Raw genomic sequence first — 22,500 nt, 5'->3', positions numbered from 1 at the left:
AAAATGTTTTCCTTTTTTTCCCCCTAACCATCCCTTTGCGCCTCCCCTGAATTTCTTTGGGGCCCCCTAGGGGTGGCCCGCCTCACAGTTTGGGAATGCCTGCTCTAGAGTAACATGTTTCGTTCTTGTGTTCTTTTGTGTTCATACCGTAACATTACGGATCCTGTTGTGCCATTGAAACAAGTAGCTTTGTCTCCGTGGAATTGCTCAACAAACAGCCTGGTGTAGATACCGGCAACTCGGCGCGTTGAGTATCGGCTGAAATAGCCTATCCACAACTGATCCAGGATCCGCCTCCCAACAAGAGCAGGGGGTTGAACTGTGAGACATTTGCAACTTTCATTCTGAACCATTTCAGTTGGGCTGTAACACTAAACAGCGCTGAATATGAACTCTCCTCCACAGTCCTTCCCTCCCCTCCTCTCTCCTCTCCTCTGTCTCTCTCCTCTCCTCCGTCTCTCTCCCTCTCTTTCCTCTGTCTCTCCCTCTCTCTCTCTCCCTCTCTCTCCTCTGTCTCTCTCCCTCTCTCTCCTCTGTCTCTCTCCCTCTCTCTCCTCTCCTTTGTCTCTCTCCCTCTCTCTCCTCTGTCTCTCTCCCTCTCTCTCCTCTCCTCTGTCTCTCTCCCTCTCTCTCCTCTCCTCTGTCTCTCTCCCTCTCTCTCCTCTCCTCTGTCTCTCTCCCTCTCTCTCCTCTCCTCTCTCCCTCTCTCTCCTCTCCTCTGTCTCTCTCTGTCTCTCTCCCTCTCTCTCCTCTCCTCTGTCTCTCTCCCTTTCTCCCCCTCAGCCTGTGGAACCTCTCACATCTCCTTCTCTCTCCTCTCCTCTCCTCACTCTGAAGTTGTGTGGTTGTTACCCCCCACTAGCTACATATAATCACTCAATATTTGAACTTGTACTACAGGTGAGAGAATCCTTTTTAATGGTCTCTCGTTCGCTCTCCTAGGTGTGATGTCAGAGTTGTCCAAGACTCAGGTGTTCTCCTGCTCCGTGAGCCCATTCTCCTACACCTCCCAGATCTACCTCCACAAGCACATCAAGAGGAGCCATGACAACCTCTATGTCTCTGCTGAGGACCAGAGATCAGAGCAGAGACTCTCTCCTCTCGATCCCTCCCTATCACCACCCTCCTCACCCCGGCTCCCCCCTGGAGACAGAGACAGAGACATGGACAAGCCAAGACCCTATAACTGACCAGTGTGTGAAGGGCTAAGAGGACAATTTCTGGAGATACCACCATATTCATACAAAACAGAAGCTGTATGTACCACTGTTATCACTTAGTAACTTGAACCTGATCTCAATGACATTTGGGCTTGATGTGCGTAACTGTGGAATTCTTTTAAGTTAAAGTTAATAAAAAATCCTTATTCAGGTAATACAGTACTGTTGCAGTACACTTGATATTCCTCCAGTAGAGGGCGCTCATACACTGTCTTGGTTTAGAGTGGAGTTGCATTCATCTCAATTCATCTCATCCCAAGTTCAGATGAGATGTGAGTGCTGAGTTGACATGTATTGCACTGAGTATATCTGAAAATAAAATTTGAAATGATGAATTACAGAAGCAATGGCATTCCATCCTTTTTTAAAACACAAAATGTCAAAGTATGGTCAGGGTTTAGTAAGTAAGTGACCAATCAGCATGTACATAAATATGTGAAGCCCACGTGTCAGCAATGTTGTAGGGAGGTAGACCTGTAGACCACATCTCAACCAAGTACGTCTACGACATTACTTCCTGCGGACGTACTCATAATGTGCTCATTTTACATTGCGGAAATCATTTTTACCACACAACTGCAACGGATCCACAACGTTATAGTGTGACGTTGCAGGGATCAATCTGGGAGTCCTGTGTTTCAGTGCACGCCAAGTCATTTTGGAACGTGACACGGATGATGCCACTTAGAGAGCATGTTGCTACGATGGTCCTGCAACTGGAATGTGTTCGTAGGGATGAACCATTCATCTCAATAGCTCCCCACACTCCCCCACAAGCCACCGCCTACTTTAGCTCCCGTCAGCCCTTCCCATGTTATTGTATCTCCAATATTTCAAAGCTCTGGAGCGACAGGGGACCGATTTTGTTTATTCTCAACGTTGTTAGATTTGCTATACGGTTTTCTAGTAACTAAATGCAAAGAAACTAAATGCACAATTGGAATATTGCAAGTTCCTTGAGCTGGACTTACCTCACTCCTAGTGAATTGACAGATATTACGTCTTGTCCCGAAAATGAATTGGTGGATACATAGTAATAGTAATAATAAACATCCAGACAGAACAAGGATGAGTTTGAGAATAAGGGACTCAACTAATGTCGTGCTGTGTATCATGGCCTTCATAGAATGTTTGGAAAACCATTCAGACAATTTACACTTACATTTAATGAACAAAACGATCAAACAATTTCAGGACACATTTTACCTCATGATCGAAGTAAAAAATATAATATTCAAGGGAAGAATCTCCCTTGATTTTGTCTTAACTTTGGCTAAAGTTACTTCTGCGCCATCCAGACAATAAGGCGCTGTCTTCATTTGTAGATAGACCAGGCTACTACAGCAGGCTATGGGTCATTGAGTAGTATTACTACTCCCTCTTGAGAATGCGAGTGGTAGTGCTGAACCCTGTAACCAGTGCATTGAAATGGCGCAGGTCATATCACCCGAGGGCTACCCACTGTACTGTAGATGAAGGTGTATCAACCTTGGGACAGGCTCTGATGTAGGCTGACTTCTCGTCTGGGTATTTCTCCAGTCTGCGAGGTCCTTTACTGGAGGACTTCTTAAAGACCAGCCAGCATCGGCGGTAGATCTGTCAAAGAGAGAGAAGCACAGGGTCAGCGCTGGACGTCTGGGACACGCAATCTCCTCTTTCTGACAGAAGAACTCGGAGAAAAGGGAGGCTCTGTCTTTATTGTCCCCCTCATTTGTTCTTCTATCCGTCATGTACCAGAGCCCACCACTAGGGGGTGTTTCCACTGTTTATTTTCCCCATTGCCAAGTACATTTTTTACAACAACAAAAAACTATGCTTGGTGTGTCAGTAAAAGTATAGTCTGTTCTACTCAGGGGCCAGTTCACTTTCTAAATCCACCGAGTGCAAAGCTTGAGGTGTTTAGTAGCTCTTTTGGTGCTTGTTCTTGTCATTGTCTAGTTATTTGCATTATATTTCACAACATGGATTAGATGGTTCCTATCTAGGTAGCTCAATCATGTAAGAAAGATCAGAAATAGAGTATGACTAGGAAATAAATTCAATTAAATTCAGCTTTATTTGTATACTGTTATAGCATCACAGAGCAGCTTTAACAATGAAACAGTACATGAGCTGTAATTACATAGAGGCCTGAAACAACCCAGACACAAAACCAAAACAGTTGGATTCATAAAGACACAAGCAGACAATAAATCAGAGGGCAGGCTGTTCCACAGCACAGGGGCCTGTAGGAGGAGCACAGGGGTCTGTAGGAGAAGCACAGGGGTCTGTAGGAGAAAGCTCTGTGAGGGGTTGTAAGGTAACCGGGACCTGCTAAGCGGAGGGCATGGGGAGGCCGTGGGGGATTAGAATGGGTCACTAAGGGGTATGTATGGTGGGTTTTTTTCAAAACCAAATTGGTTTGGACTAGACACCCAGGGGTGTCTAGTCCATTCCTAGGCCGAGCAGAGAAAAATGTAATTATTTCCACCCGAAAAAAAGATAAGGGGTAGGTATGGCGGGTTTTTTTCAGACCAAATTTATTTTTATCTACAATCTTCATGAACATTCAAAGGTATGTAGTACAAGCAATTCTGATCAGAGATCTGCCACCCAGGGGTGTCTAGTCCATTCCTAGTCCGAGCAGTGAAAAATGTAATTATTTCCACCCGAAAAAAAGATAAGGGGTAGGTATGGCGGTTTTTTTTCAGACCAAATTAATTTTTATCTACAATCTTCATGAACATTCAAAGGTATGTAGTACAAGCAATTCTGATCAGAGATCTGCCACCCAGGGGTGTCTAGTCCATTCCTAGGCCGAGCAGAGAAAAATGTAATTATTTCCACCCGAAAAAAAGATAAGGGGTAGGTATGGCGGGTTTTTTTCAGACCAAATTTATTTTTATCTACAATCTTCATGAACATTCAAAGGTATGTAGTACAAGCAATTCTGATCAGAGATCTGCCACCCAGGGGTGTCTAGTCCGTTCCTAGTCCGAGCAGTGAAAAATGTAATTATTTCCACCCGAAAAAAAGATAAGGGGTAGGTATGGCGGTTTTTTTTCAGACCAAATTAATTTTTATCTACAATCTTCATGAACATTCAAAGGTATGTAGTACAAGCAATTCTGATCAGAGATCTGCCACCCAGGGGTGTCTAGTCCATTCCTAGGCCGAGCAGAGAAAAATGTAATTATTTCCACCAGAAAAAAAGATAAGGGGTATGTATGGCGATTTTTTTCAGACCAAATGTATTTTTATCTACAATCTTCATGAACATTCAAAGGTATGTAGTACAAGCAATTCTGATCAGAGATCTGCCACCCAGGGGTGTCTAGTCCAATCATAGTCCGAGCAGAGAAAAATTTAATTATTTCCACCCGGAAAAAAGATAAGGGGTATATGTATGGCGTTTTTTTTTCAGACCAAATTAATTTTTATCTACAATCTTCATGAACATCCAAAGGTATGCAGTACAAGCAATTCTGATCAGAGATCTGCCACCCAGGGGTGTCTAGTCCATTCCTAGGCCGAGCAGAGAAAAATGTAATTATTTCCACCAGAAAAAAGATAAGGGGCATGCATGTATGGCGTTTTTTTTCAGACCAAATTTATTTTTATCTACAATCTTCATGAACATTCAAAGGTATGTAGTACAAGCAATTCTTATCAGAGATCTGCCACCCAGGGGTGTCTAGTCCATTCCTAGGCCGAGCAGAGAAAAATGTAATTATTTCCACCAGAAAAAAAGATAAGGGGTATGTATGGCGTTTTTTTTTCAGACCTAATTTATTTTTATCTACAATCTTCATGAACATTCAAAGGTATGTACAAGCAATTCTGATCAGAGATCTGCCACCCAGGGGTGTCTAGTCCATTCCTAGGCCGAGCAGAGAAAAATGTAATTATTTCCACCCGGAAAAAAGATAAGGGGTATGTATGGCGTTTTTTTTTCAGACCAAATGTATTTTTATCTACAATCTTCATGAACATTCAAAGGTATGTAGTACAAGCACTCCTGATCAGAGATCTGCCACCCAGGGGTGTCTAGTCCAATCATAGTCCGAGCAGAGAAAAATGTAATTATTTCCACCCGGAAAAAAGATAAGGGGTATGTATGGCGTTTTTTTTTCAGACCAAATTTATTTTTATCTACAATCTTCATGAACATTCAAAGGTATGTAGTACAAGCAATTCTTATCAGAGATATGCCACCCAGGGGTGTCTAGTCCATTCCTAGGCCGAGCAGAGAAAAATGTAATTATTTCCACCCGGAAAAAAGTTAAGGGGTATGTATGGCGTTTTTTTTTCAGACCAAATTAATTTCTATCTACAATCTTCATGAACATTCAAAGGTATGTAGTACAAGCAATTCTTATCAGAGATCTGCCACCCAGGGGTGTCTACTCCATTCCTAGGCCGAGCAGAGAAAAATGTAATTATTTCCACCAGAAAAAAAGATAAGGGGTATGTATGGCGTTTTTTTTTCAGACCAAATTTATTTTTATCTACAATCTTCATGAACATTCAAAGGTATGTAGTACAAGCAATTCTTATCAGAGATCTGCCACCCAGGGGTGTCTAGTCCATTCCTAGGCCGAGCAGAGAAAAATGTAATTATTTCCACCCGGAAAAAAGATAAGGGGTATGTATGGCGTTTTCTTTTCAGACCAAATTTATTTTTATCTACAATCTTCATGACCATTCAAAGGTATGTAGTACAAGCAATTCTTATCAGAGATCTGCCACCCAGGGGTGTCTACTCCATTCCTAGGCCGAGCAGAGAAAAATGTAATTATTTCCAGCAGAAAAAAAGATAAGGGGTATGTATGGCGTTTTTTTTTCAGACCAAATTTATTTTTATCTACAATCTTCATGAACATTCAAAGGTATGTAGTACAAGCAATTATTATCAGAGATCTGCCACCAAGGGGTGTCTAGTCCATTCCTAGGACGGCAGAGAAAAATGTAATTATTTCCACCCGGAAAAAAGATAAGGGGTATGTATGGCGTTTTCTTTTCAGACCAAATTTATTTTTATCTACAATCTTCATGAACATTCAAAGGTATGTAGTACAAGCAATCCTGATCAGAGATCTGCCACCCAGGGGTGTCTAGTCCATTCCTAGTCCGAGCAGAGAAAAATGTAATTATTTCCACCCGAAAAAAAGATAAGGGGTATGTATGGCGTTTTTTTTTCAGACCAAATTAATTTTTATCTACAATCTTCATGAACTTTCAAAGGTATGTAGTACAAGCAATTCTTATCAGAGATCTGCCACCCAGGGGTGTCTAGTCCATTCCTAGGCCGAGCAGAGAACAATGTAATTATTTCCACCAGAAAAAAAGATAAGGGGTATGTATGGCGGTTTTTTTTCAGACCAAATTTATTTTTATCTACAATCTTCATGAACATTCAAAGGTATGTAGTACAAGCAATTCTGATCAGAGATCTGCCACCCAGGGGTGTCTAGTCCATTCCTAGGCCGAGCAGAGAAAAATGTAATTATTTCCACCAGAAAAAAAGATAAGGGGTATGTATGGCGTTATTTTCTTCAGACCAAATTAATTTTTATCTACAATCTTCATGAACATTCAAAGGTATGTAGTACAAGCAATTCTTATCAGAGATATGCCACCCAGGGGTGTCTAGTCCATTCCTAGGCCGAGCAGAGGAAAATGTAATTATTTCCACCCGGAAAAAAGTTAAGGGGTATGTATGGCGTTTTTTTTTCAGACCAAATTAATTTCTATCTACAATCTTCATGAACATTCAAAGGTATGTAGTACAAGCAATTCTTATCAGAGATCTGCCACCCAGGGGTGTCTACTCCATTCCTAGGCCGAGCAGAGAAAAATGTAATTATTTCCACCAGAAAAAAAGATAAGGGGTATGTATGGCGTTTTTTTTTCAGACCAAATTTATTTTTATCTACAATCTTCATGAACATTCAAAGGTATGTAGTACAAGCAATTCTTATCAGAGATCTGCCACCCAGGGGTGTCTAGTCCATTCCTAGGCCGAGCAGAGAAAAATGTAATTATTTCCACCCGGAAAAAAGATAAGGGGTATGTATGGCGTTTTCTTTTCAGACCAAATTTATTTTTATCTACAATCTTCATGACCATTCAAAGGTATGTAGTACAAGCAATTCTTATCAGAGATCTGCCACCCAGGGGTGTCTACTCCATTCCTAGGCCGAGCAGAGAAAAATGTAATTATTTCCAGCAGAAAAAAAGATAAGGGGTATGTATGGCGTTTTTTTTTCAGACCAAATTTATTTTTATCTACAATCTTCATGAACATTCAAAGGTATGTAGTACAAGCAATTCTTATCAGAGATCTGCCACCAAGGGGTGTCTAGTCCATTCCTAGGACGGCAGAGAAAAATGTAATTATTTCCACCCGGAAAAAAGATAAGGGGTATGTATGGCGTTTTCTTTTCAGACCAAATTTATTTTTATCTACAATCTTCATGAACATTCAAAGGTATGTAGTACAAGCAATCCTGATCACAGATCTGCCACCCAGGGGTGTCTAGTCCATTCCTAGTCCGAGCAGAGAAAAATGTAATTATTTCCACCCGAAAAAAAGATAAGGGGTATGTATGGCGTTTTTTTTTCAGACCAAATTAATTTTTATCTACAATCTTCATGAACTTTCAAAGGTATGTAGTACAAGCAATTCTTATCAGAGATCTGCCACCCAGGGGTGTCTAGTCCATTCCTAGGCCGAGCAGAGAACAATGTAATTATTTCCACCAGAAAAAAAGATAAGGGGTATGTATGGCGGTTTTTTTTCAGACCAAATTTATTTTTATCTACAATCTTCATGAACATTCAAAGGTATGTAGTACAAGCAATTCTGATCAGAGATCTGCCACCCAGGGGTGTCTAGTCCATTCCTAGGCCGAGCAGAGAAAAATGTAATTATTTCCACCAGAAAAAAAGATAAGGGGTATGTATGGCGTTATTTTCTTCAGACCAAAGTAATTTTTATCTACAATCCTCATGAACATTCAAAGGTATGTAGTACAAGCAATTCTGATCAGAGATCTGCCACCCAGGGGTGTCTAGTCCAATCATAGTCCGAGCAGAGAAAAATGTAATTATTTCCACCCGGAAAAAAGATAAGGGGTATATGTATGGCGTTTTTTTTTCAGACCAAATTTATTTTTATCTACAATCTTCATGAACATCCAAAGGTATGCAGTACAAGCAATTCTGATCAGAGATCTGCCACCCAGGGGTGTCTAGTCCATTCCTAGGCCGAGCAGAGAAAAATGTAATTATTTCCACCAGAAAAAAAGATAAGGGGCATGCATGTATGGCGTTTTCTTTTCAGACCAAATTTATTTTTATCTACAATCTTCATGAACATTCAAAGGTATGTAGTACAAGCAATTCTTATCAGAGATCTGCCACCCAGGGGTGTCTAGTCCATTCCTAGTCCGAGCAGAGAAAAATGTAATTATTTCCACCCGAAAAAAAGATAAGGGGTATGTACGGCGATTTTTTTTCAGACCAAATGTATTTTTATCTACAATCTTCATGAACATTCAAAGGTATGTAGTACAAGCAATCCTGATCAGAGATCTGCCACCCAGGGGTGTCTAGTCCAATCATAGTCCGAGCAGAGAAAAATGTAATTATTTCCACCCAGAAAAAAGATAAGGGGTATGTATGGCGTTTTTTTTTCAGACCAAATTTATTTTTATCTACAATCTTCATGAACATTCAAAGGTATGTAGTACAAGCAATTCTGATCAGAGATCTGCCACCCAGGGGTGTCTAGTCCATTCCTAGTCCGAGCAGTGAAAAATTAAATTATTTCCACCCGAAAAAAAGATAAGGTACAGTAGGAGGGTCCAAGGCCATTTCACGCTTTACAAGTTAGGAGCAGTATCTTAAAATCAACTATATATGCTCAACTGGCAACCAGTAGAGAGAAGATAACAGAGTGGACAGTGTGATATGGTCACTTTCTCTGGTGTTCGTCAGCTGTTGTGGACCAGCTGGAGGCTCTTTACAGATGTGGTAGGACAGCTGAGAGCAGCACATCTCAATAGTCTAGATGGGAGGTTATAAAAGCGCGGACTAGCTTTTCAGCATCCTGAACTGCCATCATACCTCTGAGTTTGTTATATGTGCATCAAATGAGAGATCGTGGTTGATGACAGCACGTCAGGTTGGTGGTAAGTTCTTAATAACTGCGTTTGAAATGACAGAGAAACAGTTGTAAGACAAAACCCAACAGCTTATTCCTGGAGACCTTTGAGCCAAGTCACACTTCAGTTGTTTGAATGTAAAAGGATATTTTGTGTCATCCAATCCGTAATATCCTAAAGGCAGGCCTCCAGCTTTCAGAGTTGAGATACATCTCCAGGTTTAAGGCAAGGCAAGGCAAGGCAAGGCAAGGCAAGGCAAGGCAAGGCAAGGCAAGGCAAGGCAAGGCAAGTTTATTTATATAGCACATTTCAGCCACAGGGCAATTCAAGGTGCTTTACATGAGACATTAAAAGCATTAAAACAAAAAGCAAGACATTAAAGACATTTAAAACAAAAGGCAGGACAAATTAAAAGCATTAAAACAAAAAGCAAGTCATTATAGACATTAGGTTTAACAGATAAATACATACAGTACAGCTGTTTATCATGTGCATAGCAATATAAGCTAACACCATGCTTGAGGATCTCTCCAAATGAGAGCTAGAAAGAATAGCAATTGTCCAAGTACACATCCTTGGCGAACACAAAATCTCATCCTGGAGTAATAATCTACATGTCCAAATTGGTAGCGATCTGTTAGATACGATCTAAACCAGGAACGTGCTTGTCCTCCCAGGCCCTCTAGGCTTTCAAGTCTATCCAAGAGGACGGACTTGGAGATCCATGCGATCACTTAAGTCTAAGAGGAGGATAAACAGTTACAGTCAGATGCAATGAAAAGACCATTCAACACTGACTAGGGCTGTCTCTGTGCTATGATGTGGTCTAAAGCCTGATTTAAAGAATGTAAAGCCGTTGTTGATACGTAGGAATAAACTAAGCTGCTGTGCTACAGCTTTCTCTAGAATCTTACACAAGGTTTGAAATAGGTCTATAGTTGGACATGACGTTAGAGATTTGATTTGGTTTCTTAAGGAGAGGCTTAATTACAGCCATTTAAGAGGTGATGGTACATCTCTAATAGATAATGATTAATTTATAATGTTTATAGTTATATAAAGTTTTAATAATCACAGGTAATAATTATTTCACTAGTTTAGCAGGTATAGGATCTAATATGCATGTAGACGATTTTGAGTATGTAATTAATACAGTAAATTCTGTCTCCAGATGGGAGCCGGGGGGAGGAGGGTGGTGGAGGTGGTGATAGGGAGGGATCGAGAGGAGAGAGTCTCTGGTCTGATCTCTGGTCCTCAGCAGAGACGTAGAGGTTGTCATGGCTCCTCGTGATGTGCTTGTGGAGGTAGATCTGGGAGGAGTAGGACAAACAAAAAAGTCGCTGCTCAGTGTAGCTAGGGCACTGTCAGCATCCTCCATTTCACTGATAGGCCAATTGAAAAACTCTAAATCTCATGTCTGATCCCTTCAATTTCTCCATCAAAGAAACTAATTTCATTCAGGAACACTTGTGCCAGAGGTAGATTACCATTTATTGACACAAATGGAATACAGTTAAATTTGATGGCTCCACTCTAAATGCTTCCCTGGATTGGCCAAGCAGCATGCCAAGCTAAAACAGGGAGCCAGCTACAAGCCCCCAAACACCAACAAGCTCAACTAACGCCCATGCCAAGCATCAGCCAACCGACTCACACAACAGATGTGTAGACCTCAGAACATCTGGTATCTTAATAGGATGCAGAGACCAGCGGTTGTTCTCCCTTCTCTCCCATCTTCTCTTATTTTGAGCTGCTAGTCTGCTGCTCAAAATGTAATTCTGTGGTATTCTATCACCAAATATTCCAGATCTCCATTTTCCATGTTGACGCACTGTTGCTGCCAGTTGAAGATAACTAACGTGGATAACCTGATGATTGACAGATTAATGTATAGCCTATAGGCAGTGGAAGTATTAATCAATACTTTTATTATAAAGCGATTTTGAAAGATGGCTTCTGACAAATGTAATTGTGAAGAAACGGCAGAAGCCAAAACCGTTTAGGCTCATATCTGCTCCCTTTTCATTCACCTTAGCGAGAGCTCGTCCATGCGTTCGTCTCCTCCAGGCTGGGCTACTGCAATGCTCTCCTCATCAGGATCCCTAGCTACAGCCTTCAGAGGCTCCAGTATATACAGAACAGCGCTGCTAGGATCCTGATGAGGGTGCGGAAATATGATCACATCACCCCCATCCTCAAGTCCCTTCACTGGCTCCCTATCTCGCTCAGAATTGATTTCAAGGTTTCCCTCCTCACCCACCAGTGCATATATGGCCACGCCCCCCCCTACCTCAAGGATCTTCTCACCCCCCAGACCACCTCACACACCCTCCGCTCCTCCACTGCAAACCTCCTCAAACCCCCACAGATCCACCTTAAAACCATGGGCATGCAGGCTTTCTGCTGGGCTGCCCCCAGGCTGTGGAACACCCTCCCCGACCACCTCAGGACCCCACAGTCTGTAGAATCCTTAAAGAAACACCTAAAAACGCACCTTTTCACAAAAGCGTTCTGATGACTGCTTTCTTACAGTAGGTTGCATGTTTTCCATATCATGTTTTTAAAATGCTTGTTTGCTCATTTTATCTTGTCTTTCTTTGTCCTCCCATGTAGTTGGCTGTAACTACTTTGTTGTTTTTAAACACCTGTTTTATAGCACTTTGAGATTTTTTTTCTAAATGTAAAGTGCAAAACAAATAAAATGTATTATTATTATTATTACCTTAAAGGATAAGGACACTGAATTTCATGTTCAACCCTATTCCTGGCTTCCCTGGCATGTATCTGACTAGTACAGGTTAAAATATTTCTGTTTTGTGCAGTACAGAGTTCTGTGTCAATAACGTCGGCGCGCGCACCCTGGCTCGTTGCTAGCTATGGGCACACTCGAAAAACTCTAAAAGTATGATATACGTGGATTTCAAGTTCAGGAATTACATGGTTTATGCTTACCAAGCTCTGAAGTTGTCCTGTAAACACCATAGGTCCTTTCGCCTCTGCATTTCGAAACAACAGTAACTTGTAAACAGTACTAATTTCACCGAACATACAACAGCCATCCCTTCACGCTGTAAACCTCCGCGAAATTTGGATTCGGATAAATTTCGCCTCTCACCATCCCCTGTCTCTCTCACCCTCCCCTCTCTCCATCCCCTCTCTCTCTCACCCTCCCCTCTCTCCATCCCCTCTCTCTCACCCTCCCCTCTCACCATCCCCTGTCTCTCTCACCCTCCCCTCTCACCATCCCCTGTCTCTCTTACCCTCCCCTCTCTCCATCCCCTGTCTCTCTCACCCTCCCCTCTCTCCATCCCCTCTCTCTTACCCTCCCCTCTCTCCATCCCCTGTCTCTCTCACCCTCCCCTCTCTCCATCCCCTGTCTCTCTCACCCTCCCCTCTCTCCATCCCCTCTCTCTTACCCTCCCCTCTCTCACCCTCCCCTCTCTCCATCCCCAGAGGGGTGGACTGGTCATTAAACTAGCGGGTGGAGGAGCAGAAACAGAACAAAGAGAGAGTCAGAAGGGGGCGGGTTAAGCAGAGTTTCAGGCAATGGAGCAAAGAACCTCCACAGACACATACCAGCCCCTCTACCCTCCCTCTACCAGCCCCTCTACCAGCCCCTCTACCAGCCCCTCTACCCTCCCTCCACAGACACATACCAGCCCCTCTACCCTCCCTCTACCAGCCCCTCTACCCTCCCTCCATTGACACATACCAGCCCCTCTACCCTCCCTCTACCAGCCCCTCTACCCTCCCTACACAGACACATACCAGCCCCTCTACCCTCCCTCTACCAGCCCCTCTACCCTCCCTCTACCAACCTCTCTACCCTCCCTACACAGACACATACCAGCCCCTCTACCCTCCCTCTACCAGCCCCTCTACCCTCCCTCCAGACACATACCAGCCCCTCTACCCTCCCTCTACCCTCCCTACACAGACACATACCAGCCCCTCTACCCTCCCTACACAGACACATACCAGCCCCTCTACCCTCCCTCTACCAGCCCCTCTACCCTCCTACACAGACACATACCAGCCCCTCTACCAGCACCTCTACCCTCCCTCTACCAACCTCTCTACCCTCCCTCCACAGACACATACCAGCCCCTCTACCCTCCCTCTACCCTCCCTCCACTGACAAATACCAGCCCCTCTACCCTCCCTCTACCAGCCCCTCTACCCTCCCTCTACCAGCCCCTCTACCCTCCCTCTCTCACCCTCAGACCCTCCCTGTCCTCCTCTACTCCTCTCTTCTCTTCCTCCTAGCTGGCTTCTCCTCGCTGCAGTCAGCTTCTCTCTCTCTCTCTCAGCCCTACGGAGGGGATGTAACAGTTTTAGTTGGTGTTTAGTCTGTTTAGTCTGAAAATGCTTCATGCAGTGTGTGTGTGTGTGTGTGTGTGTGTGTGTGTGTGTGTGTGTGTGTGTGTGTGTGTGTGTGTGTGTGTGAGAGAGAGAGTGTAATGGATATTTCAGACAGGTAGACATGGATCACTTGTTTGCATGGCTCTTTCCCCTGAGGCTTAGCTAATATAAACAACGAGCCAGCAGGAGAGAGAGAGATACTGAGGAAGAGAGAAAGAGAGAGAGAGAGAGACAGAGACTGAGAAAGAGAAAAAGAGAGTGAGAGGCTGAGAAAGAGAAAGAGAGAGAGAGGGAAAGAGAGAGACTGAGAAAGAGAAAAAGAGAGAGAGAGAGAGGGAAAGAGAGAGACTGAAAAAAGAGAAAACGAGAGGGAGAGAGAAAGGGAGAGAGAGGGACTGAGACTGAGAAAGAAAGAGGGAAACCATTTTTAGTGTGAAACCATATTAACAACCCAGTTCTGTGTGTAAAAAATAAATCACATAGTCTAGACAACATTTCCTCTTAAATTATTGGGATATGTTTGACCGTATTTATACAAAATATACAACAATAAGTTACCAAGTCTACCCATAGCCTATTGGTATAGGTGAGGCAGATAGTATATCCAAAAGGCTGAACAATAATGGTTGACCAAACAAGTTGACCCCGTTGACCCCTGTCATTATTGTTTAAAGCCTACTGGGTCACAGACATTGGTTATATTGTTTTGGAGGGCTATTGTTGAAAAGGCCTATAATGCATATTTTAGTATTTTGGAGGGCTAGGTATACATTGTTGAAAAAACGTAAGTACTTTGTGAGAGTTCATGAAATGTAGGCCCTAAATAAAGCATTGTTGAAATTAACGTTCTTTTTATTTTGGTAGCTATAGAGCACAATGACATTCTACATTTAGAGACCATGAAAGTGTTGACTCCATGTAATGATGAAAGTGTCGACTCTGTGTAATGATGAAAGTGTTGACTCCATGTAATGATGAAAGTGTTGACTCCATGTAATGATGAAAGTGTTGACTCCATGTAATGATGAAAGTGTCGACTTAATATAAATAAAGCATTGTTGAAAATAATTGAGTATTTTGGTAAATTATGTCAAAATGACATTCATACTTCTATGTCTTCAATTTAGAGTCCATGAGTTGACTCAATGTAATGAATGCCTCGATGCAGTACACACTCTTCACTGTATCGTTGTAGCCGTTTCACATCGCGAGTCGAAGTATTTGCCACTCAACTCAAAATCACCACAAGCAATTTTTCAACGAACTGGGAACAATCGTTAATAATTTTATATACTGCTTAGGCAACATAGGTGTTTACACCCGTCATACCAATAAAGCTTACAGTATTTGAATTTGAGAGACTGAGAAAGAGACAGAGAGAGGTTCTGAGAGAGAGACTGAGAAAGACAGATTCACATGCCAAACAGTGAACTATTCTTCAATTATTTTGTCAGCGAGAATCTCAGAGATTGCATAGGAAAGGCACTTTAATGAAATGCCCTACATCTCCACAAAACACTGAACATAGACAGGTCTCTCTCTCTTTCCCTCTCTCTCTGCTCTGCCCCTCCCTCCTTCCTGCCTCCAGCTCCCACACAGTGAGGTCAGAGGCAGTTAGTGCACATTCATCTCTCTCTCTCTGGACCCTGTCTCTGGAGGCCCTGTCATCCCCGCACGGCTGCACCCAGCTCCAGCCCTCCCTGACAAACCCAGCCCTGCCCACTACAGCTCCAGCTCTCCCTGACAAACCCAGCCCTGCCCACTACAGCTCCAGTTCTCCCTGAGAAACTCAACCCTGCCCACTACAGCTCCAGCCCTCCCTGACAAACCCAGCCCTGCCCACTACAGCTCCAGCTCTCCCTGACAAACCCAGCCCTGCCCACTACAGCTCCAGCTCTCCCTGAGAAACTCAACCCTGCCCACTACAGCTCCAGCTCTCCCTGAGAAACTCAACCCTGCCCACTACAGCTCCAGCTCTCCCTGACAACTCAACCCTGCCAACTACAGCTCCAGCTCTCCCTGACAAACTCAACCCTGCCCACTACAGCTCCAGCCCTCCCTGACAAACCCTGCCCACTACAGCTCCAGCCCTCCCTGACAAACCCAGCCCTGCCCACTACAGCTCCAGCCCTCCCTGAGAAACTCAACCCTGCCCACTACAGCTCCAGCTCTCCCTGAGAAACTCAACCCTGCCCACTACAGCTCCAGCTCTCCCTGAGAAACTCAACCCTGCCCACTACAGCTCCAGCTCTCCCTGACAAACTCAACCCTGCCAACTACAGCTCCAGCTCTCCCTGACAAACTCAACCCTGCCCACTACAGCTCCAGCTCTCCCTGAGAAACTCAACCCTGCCCACTACAGCTCCAGCCCTCCCTGACAAACTCAACCCTGCCCACTACAGCTCCAGCTCTCCCTGACAAACTCAACCCTGCCCACTACAGCTCCAGCCCTCCCTGACAAACTCAACCCTGCCCACTACAGCTCCAGCTCTCCGAGAAACTCTACCCTGCCCACTAAAGCTCTCCCTGAGAAACTCAACCCTGCCCACTACAGCTCCAGCTCTCCCTGAGAAACTCAACCCTGCCCACTACAGCTCCAGCTCTCCCTGAGAAACTCAACCCTGCCCACTACAGCCCCAGCCACAGCTCTCCCTGACAAACCCAGCCCAACCACAGTCTAGCTTTAGCCCCCTCCCCCCACACTGCCTAGAGTAGCTCCAACCCCAGCCTCGGGCCTTGATGACTGGACAGTCTGGAACACATACTAGACAGGAAAAACAGACATCCACCTTAATTCACCTGAAAACCTGTCAGAAAGTCTGCATTCAATGCTGAGCTACTGTAGGTGTCTCTCACTGGCAACCCTACACACCTGGCAACCCCACAGACCTGGCAACCCTACACACCTGGCAACCCTAAACACCTGGCTCTCCAGGGGCCCGACGGATTGATGAGAAACAAAAGATGAGAGAGATGACGAAGAGGACAGAGAGAAATCGAGAGGGGGGGGGGGAGGAGAGATCTGCCACAGTCGTCCTCAGAGATGGTGGGAGGGCTTGTGAGGTGAAGAGAGAACGATTGACACAGAATGGACTCTTTGGTTTATGTCTGTCTATTCTGCTTCTCAGATCCTCCTTTCACACCAGATACCATCCAGACAGCCTGTTTGGTGTGTGTGTGTGTGTGTGTGTGCGTGTGTGTCAGATATCTCTGCACCTGTGACAGTTGCAGCTAGTAAAGACTCTAACCACACATCAATCCTCAGCTGTGTTTGGACTGCAGTGTCTGACAGCAGCGACTGTGATGCTGACATGCTTTACTGTGACCACTGTGAGGCTCACTGCTGCAGGAGAGGCCTGGTCGAAGGGCCAGACCAGGGACAACTAGCTATTAGAACACAGTCTTAGCTTCAGCTAAGCACAGCCAACATCAACACTTAAGCTAATGCTAAGCTAATTCATCTAACCCCACAGCAGAGTAGAAGTGCAGGATAGGCAGGAATGTGCATAGAAATGCATTTGTGTTAGCTTTAGCCTCGCATAAGCAGAGGACTGTAATATGGATGTGTTGGTAGTACAGAAACAAACACAACACAGCTGGGGGAAATGGACATTAGGAAGCTTGTTTGTGAAACCATGAGAGAGAAATGAGAGGAGATACTCTAATACTCTAATATTAGACACGATCTCAGGAAGCCAGAGCGTGTGAACGAGAGAAGGACAGGGAGGAGAGAGGGAAGCAGGGAGAGAGACCAAAGACAGGAGGGAGAGACCATGTGTGAGACCACAGTCAGGTCAGGTTCTTGCTCGGCTAGCGTTCCCATGGGAGCCGTGTGTCACCCCCCCCACGCTGCCACGGTAACCACAATCCTGCTGAGTGTGCACTTCCTCTTCCTCACCACTCGTTCCTGACGCATGGAGGAGAGGAAGAGAGGGAGGAGAGGAACAGAGGGAGGAGAGGAAGAGAGGGAGAAGAGGAACAGAGGGAGGAAAGGAAGAGAGGGAGGAGAGAACAGAGGGAGGAGAGGAAGAGAGGGAGGAGAGAACAGAGGGATGAGAGGAGCGACAGAGGGAGGAGAGGAAGAGAGGGAGGAGAAGAACAGAGGAAGGAGAGGAACGACAGAGGGAGGAGAAGAACAGAGGGAGGAGAGGAGCGACAGAGGGAGGAGAGGAAGAGAGGGAGGAGAAGAACAGAGGTAGGAGAGGAACGACAGAGGGAGGAGAACAGAGGGAGAGAACGACAGAGGGAGGAGAGGATTGCTTTTACAGCGCTGTGGGGGGGCATCTGGGCAAGTCGACAGATATGACGGGAGACAGGAGGAGAGATAGGAGAGAAAGGAGGAGAGACAGGAGAGACAGGAGGAGAGACAGGAGGGGAGACAAGAGGGGAGCAGGGCTCCAGACTAACATTTTTCCCTGGTGACACTGATGCCTCTAACCTTTGCAGCTTGCAGCATCAGCACAGACACACCAAGCATAGTGTTTTATGTACAAAGCAAAATGTATTTGGTGGTGCGCTTTGGTACATGTGTTCCAGACTCACACGCACACACTAGGGTCAATCTAAAGCCCCCCCCCAGCCTCCCACCCCATTCAGCATTGCTGGGGAACCATTAAGTATGCCATTACCATACAGCTAAGTATCCCAGAATGCATTTCGCACCAGCTGACAGCGATAGCGGGGATTTTAAAGAAGGCCAAAAGCTATTGTAATTTGACTATTAATACAGTATGTCACTTTATTAAGTTTAAATACTTTTTCAGGGGAGAGAGTAAGCAGGTAAATCCCCAATATGTTGTCAATGTATCCATTGCCTGTTTGTAAACCTGCTGTGACGTCTGACCAGGTCTCCTCTTTCTCTCTGCCTTATTGAGAAGTTCCTACTTCACGTTCACTCACCAACATCTTATATCTCAATCTTACTATACATCAACACCTTAGCATCATTTTATCCAGCTATGCCTCTTACCAGACGAGGGAGGCAATCAGCTCGTCGTCTGCGGTTCATGATTCAGATGTACATTACTGTAGGTGGGGATTTCACCCATCGGTAATCCTGGTATCTCGTTTGCCAGCTCACTAGCTCCCAGTATCCCACGTTATATTCATGTAATGTGAACAGTTGAGATGAGAGAAAAAGTGAGAGTTACACTTTTAGTAGTAGATAAATTACAATCTCTTATAGCATCAGAACACACAGGGATAATCTCTAATGCGGTCATTTAATCTTCGTGTATCACACAAACATTAAAGCCTTTCATGGCAGCATTGCGCTTGCTGGTGAACGTGTCTTCATTCTTCACCTCCATGTGATGGAGTGCTTGGTTTCTCCATCCAGATCAGGCGGGGCTTCCCCTTCACCTCCACAGGCCTCTGGTATCTCTTTAAAGGGGCAGTGCGCTATTTTTGTCATCGACATTTAGCCCTATTTGTGGTCTGTCTACCATGAACCTGAGACATAGAGACCATCATTTCACTGATCGTTCCAGTATTGAGCTAGCTGCGGTTTTTCTGCAGGCTCTCACTGGGCTACAATGGAAGTCAATGAGGCACCTGTAAATACATTGGAAAAACTATGATAAATGTCCTTTTCTAAGACGGGAAGCACAGGGTGTAATCTTACCAGTCTCAGTGTGCTCTGAGTGTGGATCACAATCCGAATAGGGCTAAATGTCCAAAATTGCACACTACCCTTTTGTAAGTACCTTGGCAGCTTTTGAGGACCATTTATTGCCTCCCTGTGTCATATTGATGGAAGATCTGGTCTGGAACAAAACACGTACATGTGAAGCATTAAAAGCAGTACCCTTAAGGCCGTTTCAGACGAGGAGCGATATCCGCGCATTGTAAATGGTAAATGGACTGCACTTAGGGACATTGGGAGCAATTTGGGGTTAGATGTCTTGCTCAAGGACACTTCGACATGTGTACAGTCGGAGCTGGGATTCGAACCACTGACCCTTCGATCATTGAACGACCCGCTCTACCAACTGAGCTACAGCCGCCCCCATTGTAATTCATTTTCAATGAGAGAGGCAGGCAGACAATTTGGGAGCCGCGGACAGTCTGGGGCGGAGCTGCAAGCGGGCGCGACCCCGTGAAATTGTCGAGCGCGTGCTCATTTCGTGCACACGCCCGCCCGTGACAAGAGCTGAATTGTAGTCAGCTTTCCCCGCTGCGCGCAGGACGCGTGCGTCCCCCGCTGATCCGAGCGAGAACGCAGGCGGAATATCGCTCCGCGTCTGAAACGGCCTTTACTGATTAAAGATAGATCGCTGTAACATATTACAATCGTTGTTTTGGTCTAAGATAAGTTCAGCCATTTAGAGAACAGGCTATGGAAACCAGTCATCCACAAACCATCAATATATTTGTTGACATTCAAGTCATGGTACAAACATAGAACTGATGCAACTAATATCCTGTCTTCAATTATCCCTTAAACTTAAATATCTTGTTCAAAAGCTGATTGTGTAAAACCATGTTTAGTAGTGCTAGGTCATAACTCAGGTAGCATCCCATTTTGCCTGCTACGCTCACTAATCAAGTCAACCAGCCACAATTACGTTCATGCTGATGGCTCAGAAATCAGCTACCAAATGATGTCTTTTGCTGTTATTCCCCCTGCAATACCTTGCCCTATCTCGTGGTGCCCCACTGGGCTGTTCTGTATTGAATCCTGGCAAGGTGAGGGTTCCAAAAGGAACTTCAAAAAAGTGAGCTATTTCACTGGCTAGGCTAGCCACAGTGAGCTGAAGTGCTTCATGCAGCATCTCAACACAGAACCATATCACTAGCTAGCTCTCAAAACACCTGCCACATGTGCAGGTTTGGAACTGGTAGGTTTGTGGCAGTAATGTAATGAGGGGCCAGCTAGGGCCGTACTTACAGCGACTCCATGATGAGCGTCTTCCTCTTCCCCTCCCTGGCCGTGAGCCGCAGCGCTTTGCTTCCTCGATGCGGCTGGATAACGCTAGCTAGCTAGCTACAATAACAAATGCAATTTGAAAGCAAAATTGTAAGTATTTGAGACAAAATGAGACAGAGTAGCCTAAATAACATCACTTTTGCTTTGAAATATCTTTGCTCTGAAATATAACTCCTTTTGACCGTGCCTCGCTGTTCCATACATGAGGGAATAGCAAAGCAATGCTAATGCGCTAGGCTAATGCGCTAGGTTCACCTCAAATGAGCACACCATATTTACATAGGAGTGAGCGGAGCATTGAAATGCTTTGTGGGCATTTATTTAGAAAACAGGCCTAACTGCATTTTACTACAATTCGTGAGTATATCCATCGATGTAGGAAGTGAATGTGTGAATCTTTCCTTCTCTGTGTCAGAGAGTGGTCTAGCTGTGTCAAGTAATGTTCCTTCAAAAGTAGTTGCACCTTATCAGCTTATGGGCTAGTACCAGCCAGCCTCAATACACACTGCTGTTTATATTTATATTTATATTATATTAAATATTTGTATTATATATTTATAATATTTGTGCAGCTATTGTGTATTTATGCACTATGCCAAACCAGAGATAGATAGATATATATTACTTTATGAATCCCCAGTGGGTGGTAGTATAGCTTTTTCAGACCTTGCTGAACCTTGTTCCCTCTCCAGTGGGAGACACACCATTATTCCGACCGCTCAATAGTCAGACCAATGCCCACTGGTCCGGCATCCCATTGGTCCGACAGGCTGTTATTCCGACAACGCAGAACCCGTTGCCCTGACGCCCCCCTGTCCCGACTGCACACTCACCAGGGTCTCCGCCTCCTTTCATTCATGATTATACAGGAATAATCGGGTGTCGGAACAATGACATGGAACCCTTCAGTGTTCAATCAAGCATCCAACAATAGTCAATCATACTCATGTGATTTGTCATAATCTACTAATTTATCTGACTCATCCCAAGAAGTTTCATTGCAACAGTCACATTAATGTCATAATAATCGGACTCACATTCATTATCATATCTATCCACTGACAAATTAGGGCTCATATTCGAGGTCTGGGGACGACCATGATAATAACACGCACATACACTCACCCCCAGCTTGCGGCTGCGCATGCGGACGTAGCCCTGCTTGACGATGTCGTTGAAGTTGGAGGCCATCTCTGTGGGACCAGGGACCGGCTGGGGTGCACCAACGCTAGCATCCAATGACCAGGGCTAGCATCCAATCACCAGGGCTAGCATCCAACCACCAGGGCTAGCATCCAACCACCAGGGTTAGCATCCAACCACCAGGGCTAGCATCCAGCTATGAACATTCAACCAGCCAGGTAAACATCCAGCCTCCCAGGCTAGCGTCAAGACCTTCAGAAGCAGCCCTGCTAACAGCCCTCCTGCCTCTCTTCTCACTAGGTCCTCTTCTCCTGGCGCTGCTGGCGTAGCTTCAGCTCTGTTTGGCCGAGTCTCCTGACTTCCTTTCTCCTCCCTCCGTCTTCCTGTACACTTCCTGTTGGTGTGTCTCAGACCGCCGTGGACTGTCCCCACCTCACCTGCTCTCTCCCTCTGATCGCTGTACTCATCCCTTCTTCACAGGCCCTGAAACAGAGAGAGAGAGAGAGGGAGAGAGAGGGAGAGAGAGAGAGAGAGAAAGTGCAGAAGAGAGAATGGGAAGAAAAAAGAGGAATGTATTAGTCATGAAAGTGTCAGGAGAGGAGGATGGAGGTGGCTCGCAGACACACCTGCCCTCTCCATTATTGACCGTGGCAGCAGCCTGTGTTACTGAGGCCAAGGCCCGGTGGCTTCTTTGACATCA

General features: G+C 44.9%; 1 protein-coding gene across 1 annotated transcript in view; it reads right to left on the bottom strand.

The window, feature by feature from the left end:
• dok4 (docking protein 4) overlaps positions 1-21,848 on the bottom strand; it is a gene marked incomplete at both ends in the record, with an annotated part of 30,292 nt that extends 8,444 nt beyond the window's left edge. Inside the window, 2 exons of the mRNA XM_084436583.1 lie at positions 2,709-2,816; positions 21,783-21,848. Coding sequence (XP_084292709.1) covers positions 2,709-2,816; positions 21,783-21,848 — 174 coding nt within the window. The remainder of the gene's footprint in view (positions 1-2,708; positions 2,817-21,782) is intronic.
• Positions 21,849-22,500: the final 652 nt, after the last annotated feature.

The sequence above is a fragment of the Borostomias antarcticus genome (genome assembly GCF_949987555.1).
Source record: "Borostomias antarcticus genome assembly, chromosome: 4".
NCBI lineage: Eukaryota > Metazoa > Chordata > Actinopteri > Stomiiformes > Stomiidae > Borostomias > Borostomias antarcticus.
Note: the sequence above shows the minus strand (reverse complement) of the source record. Positions and strands in the feature narration are given on the sequence as shown.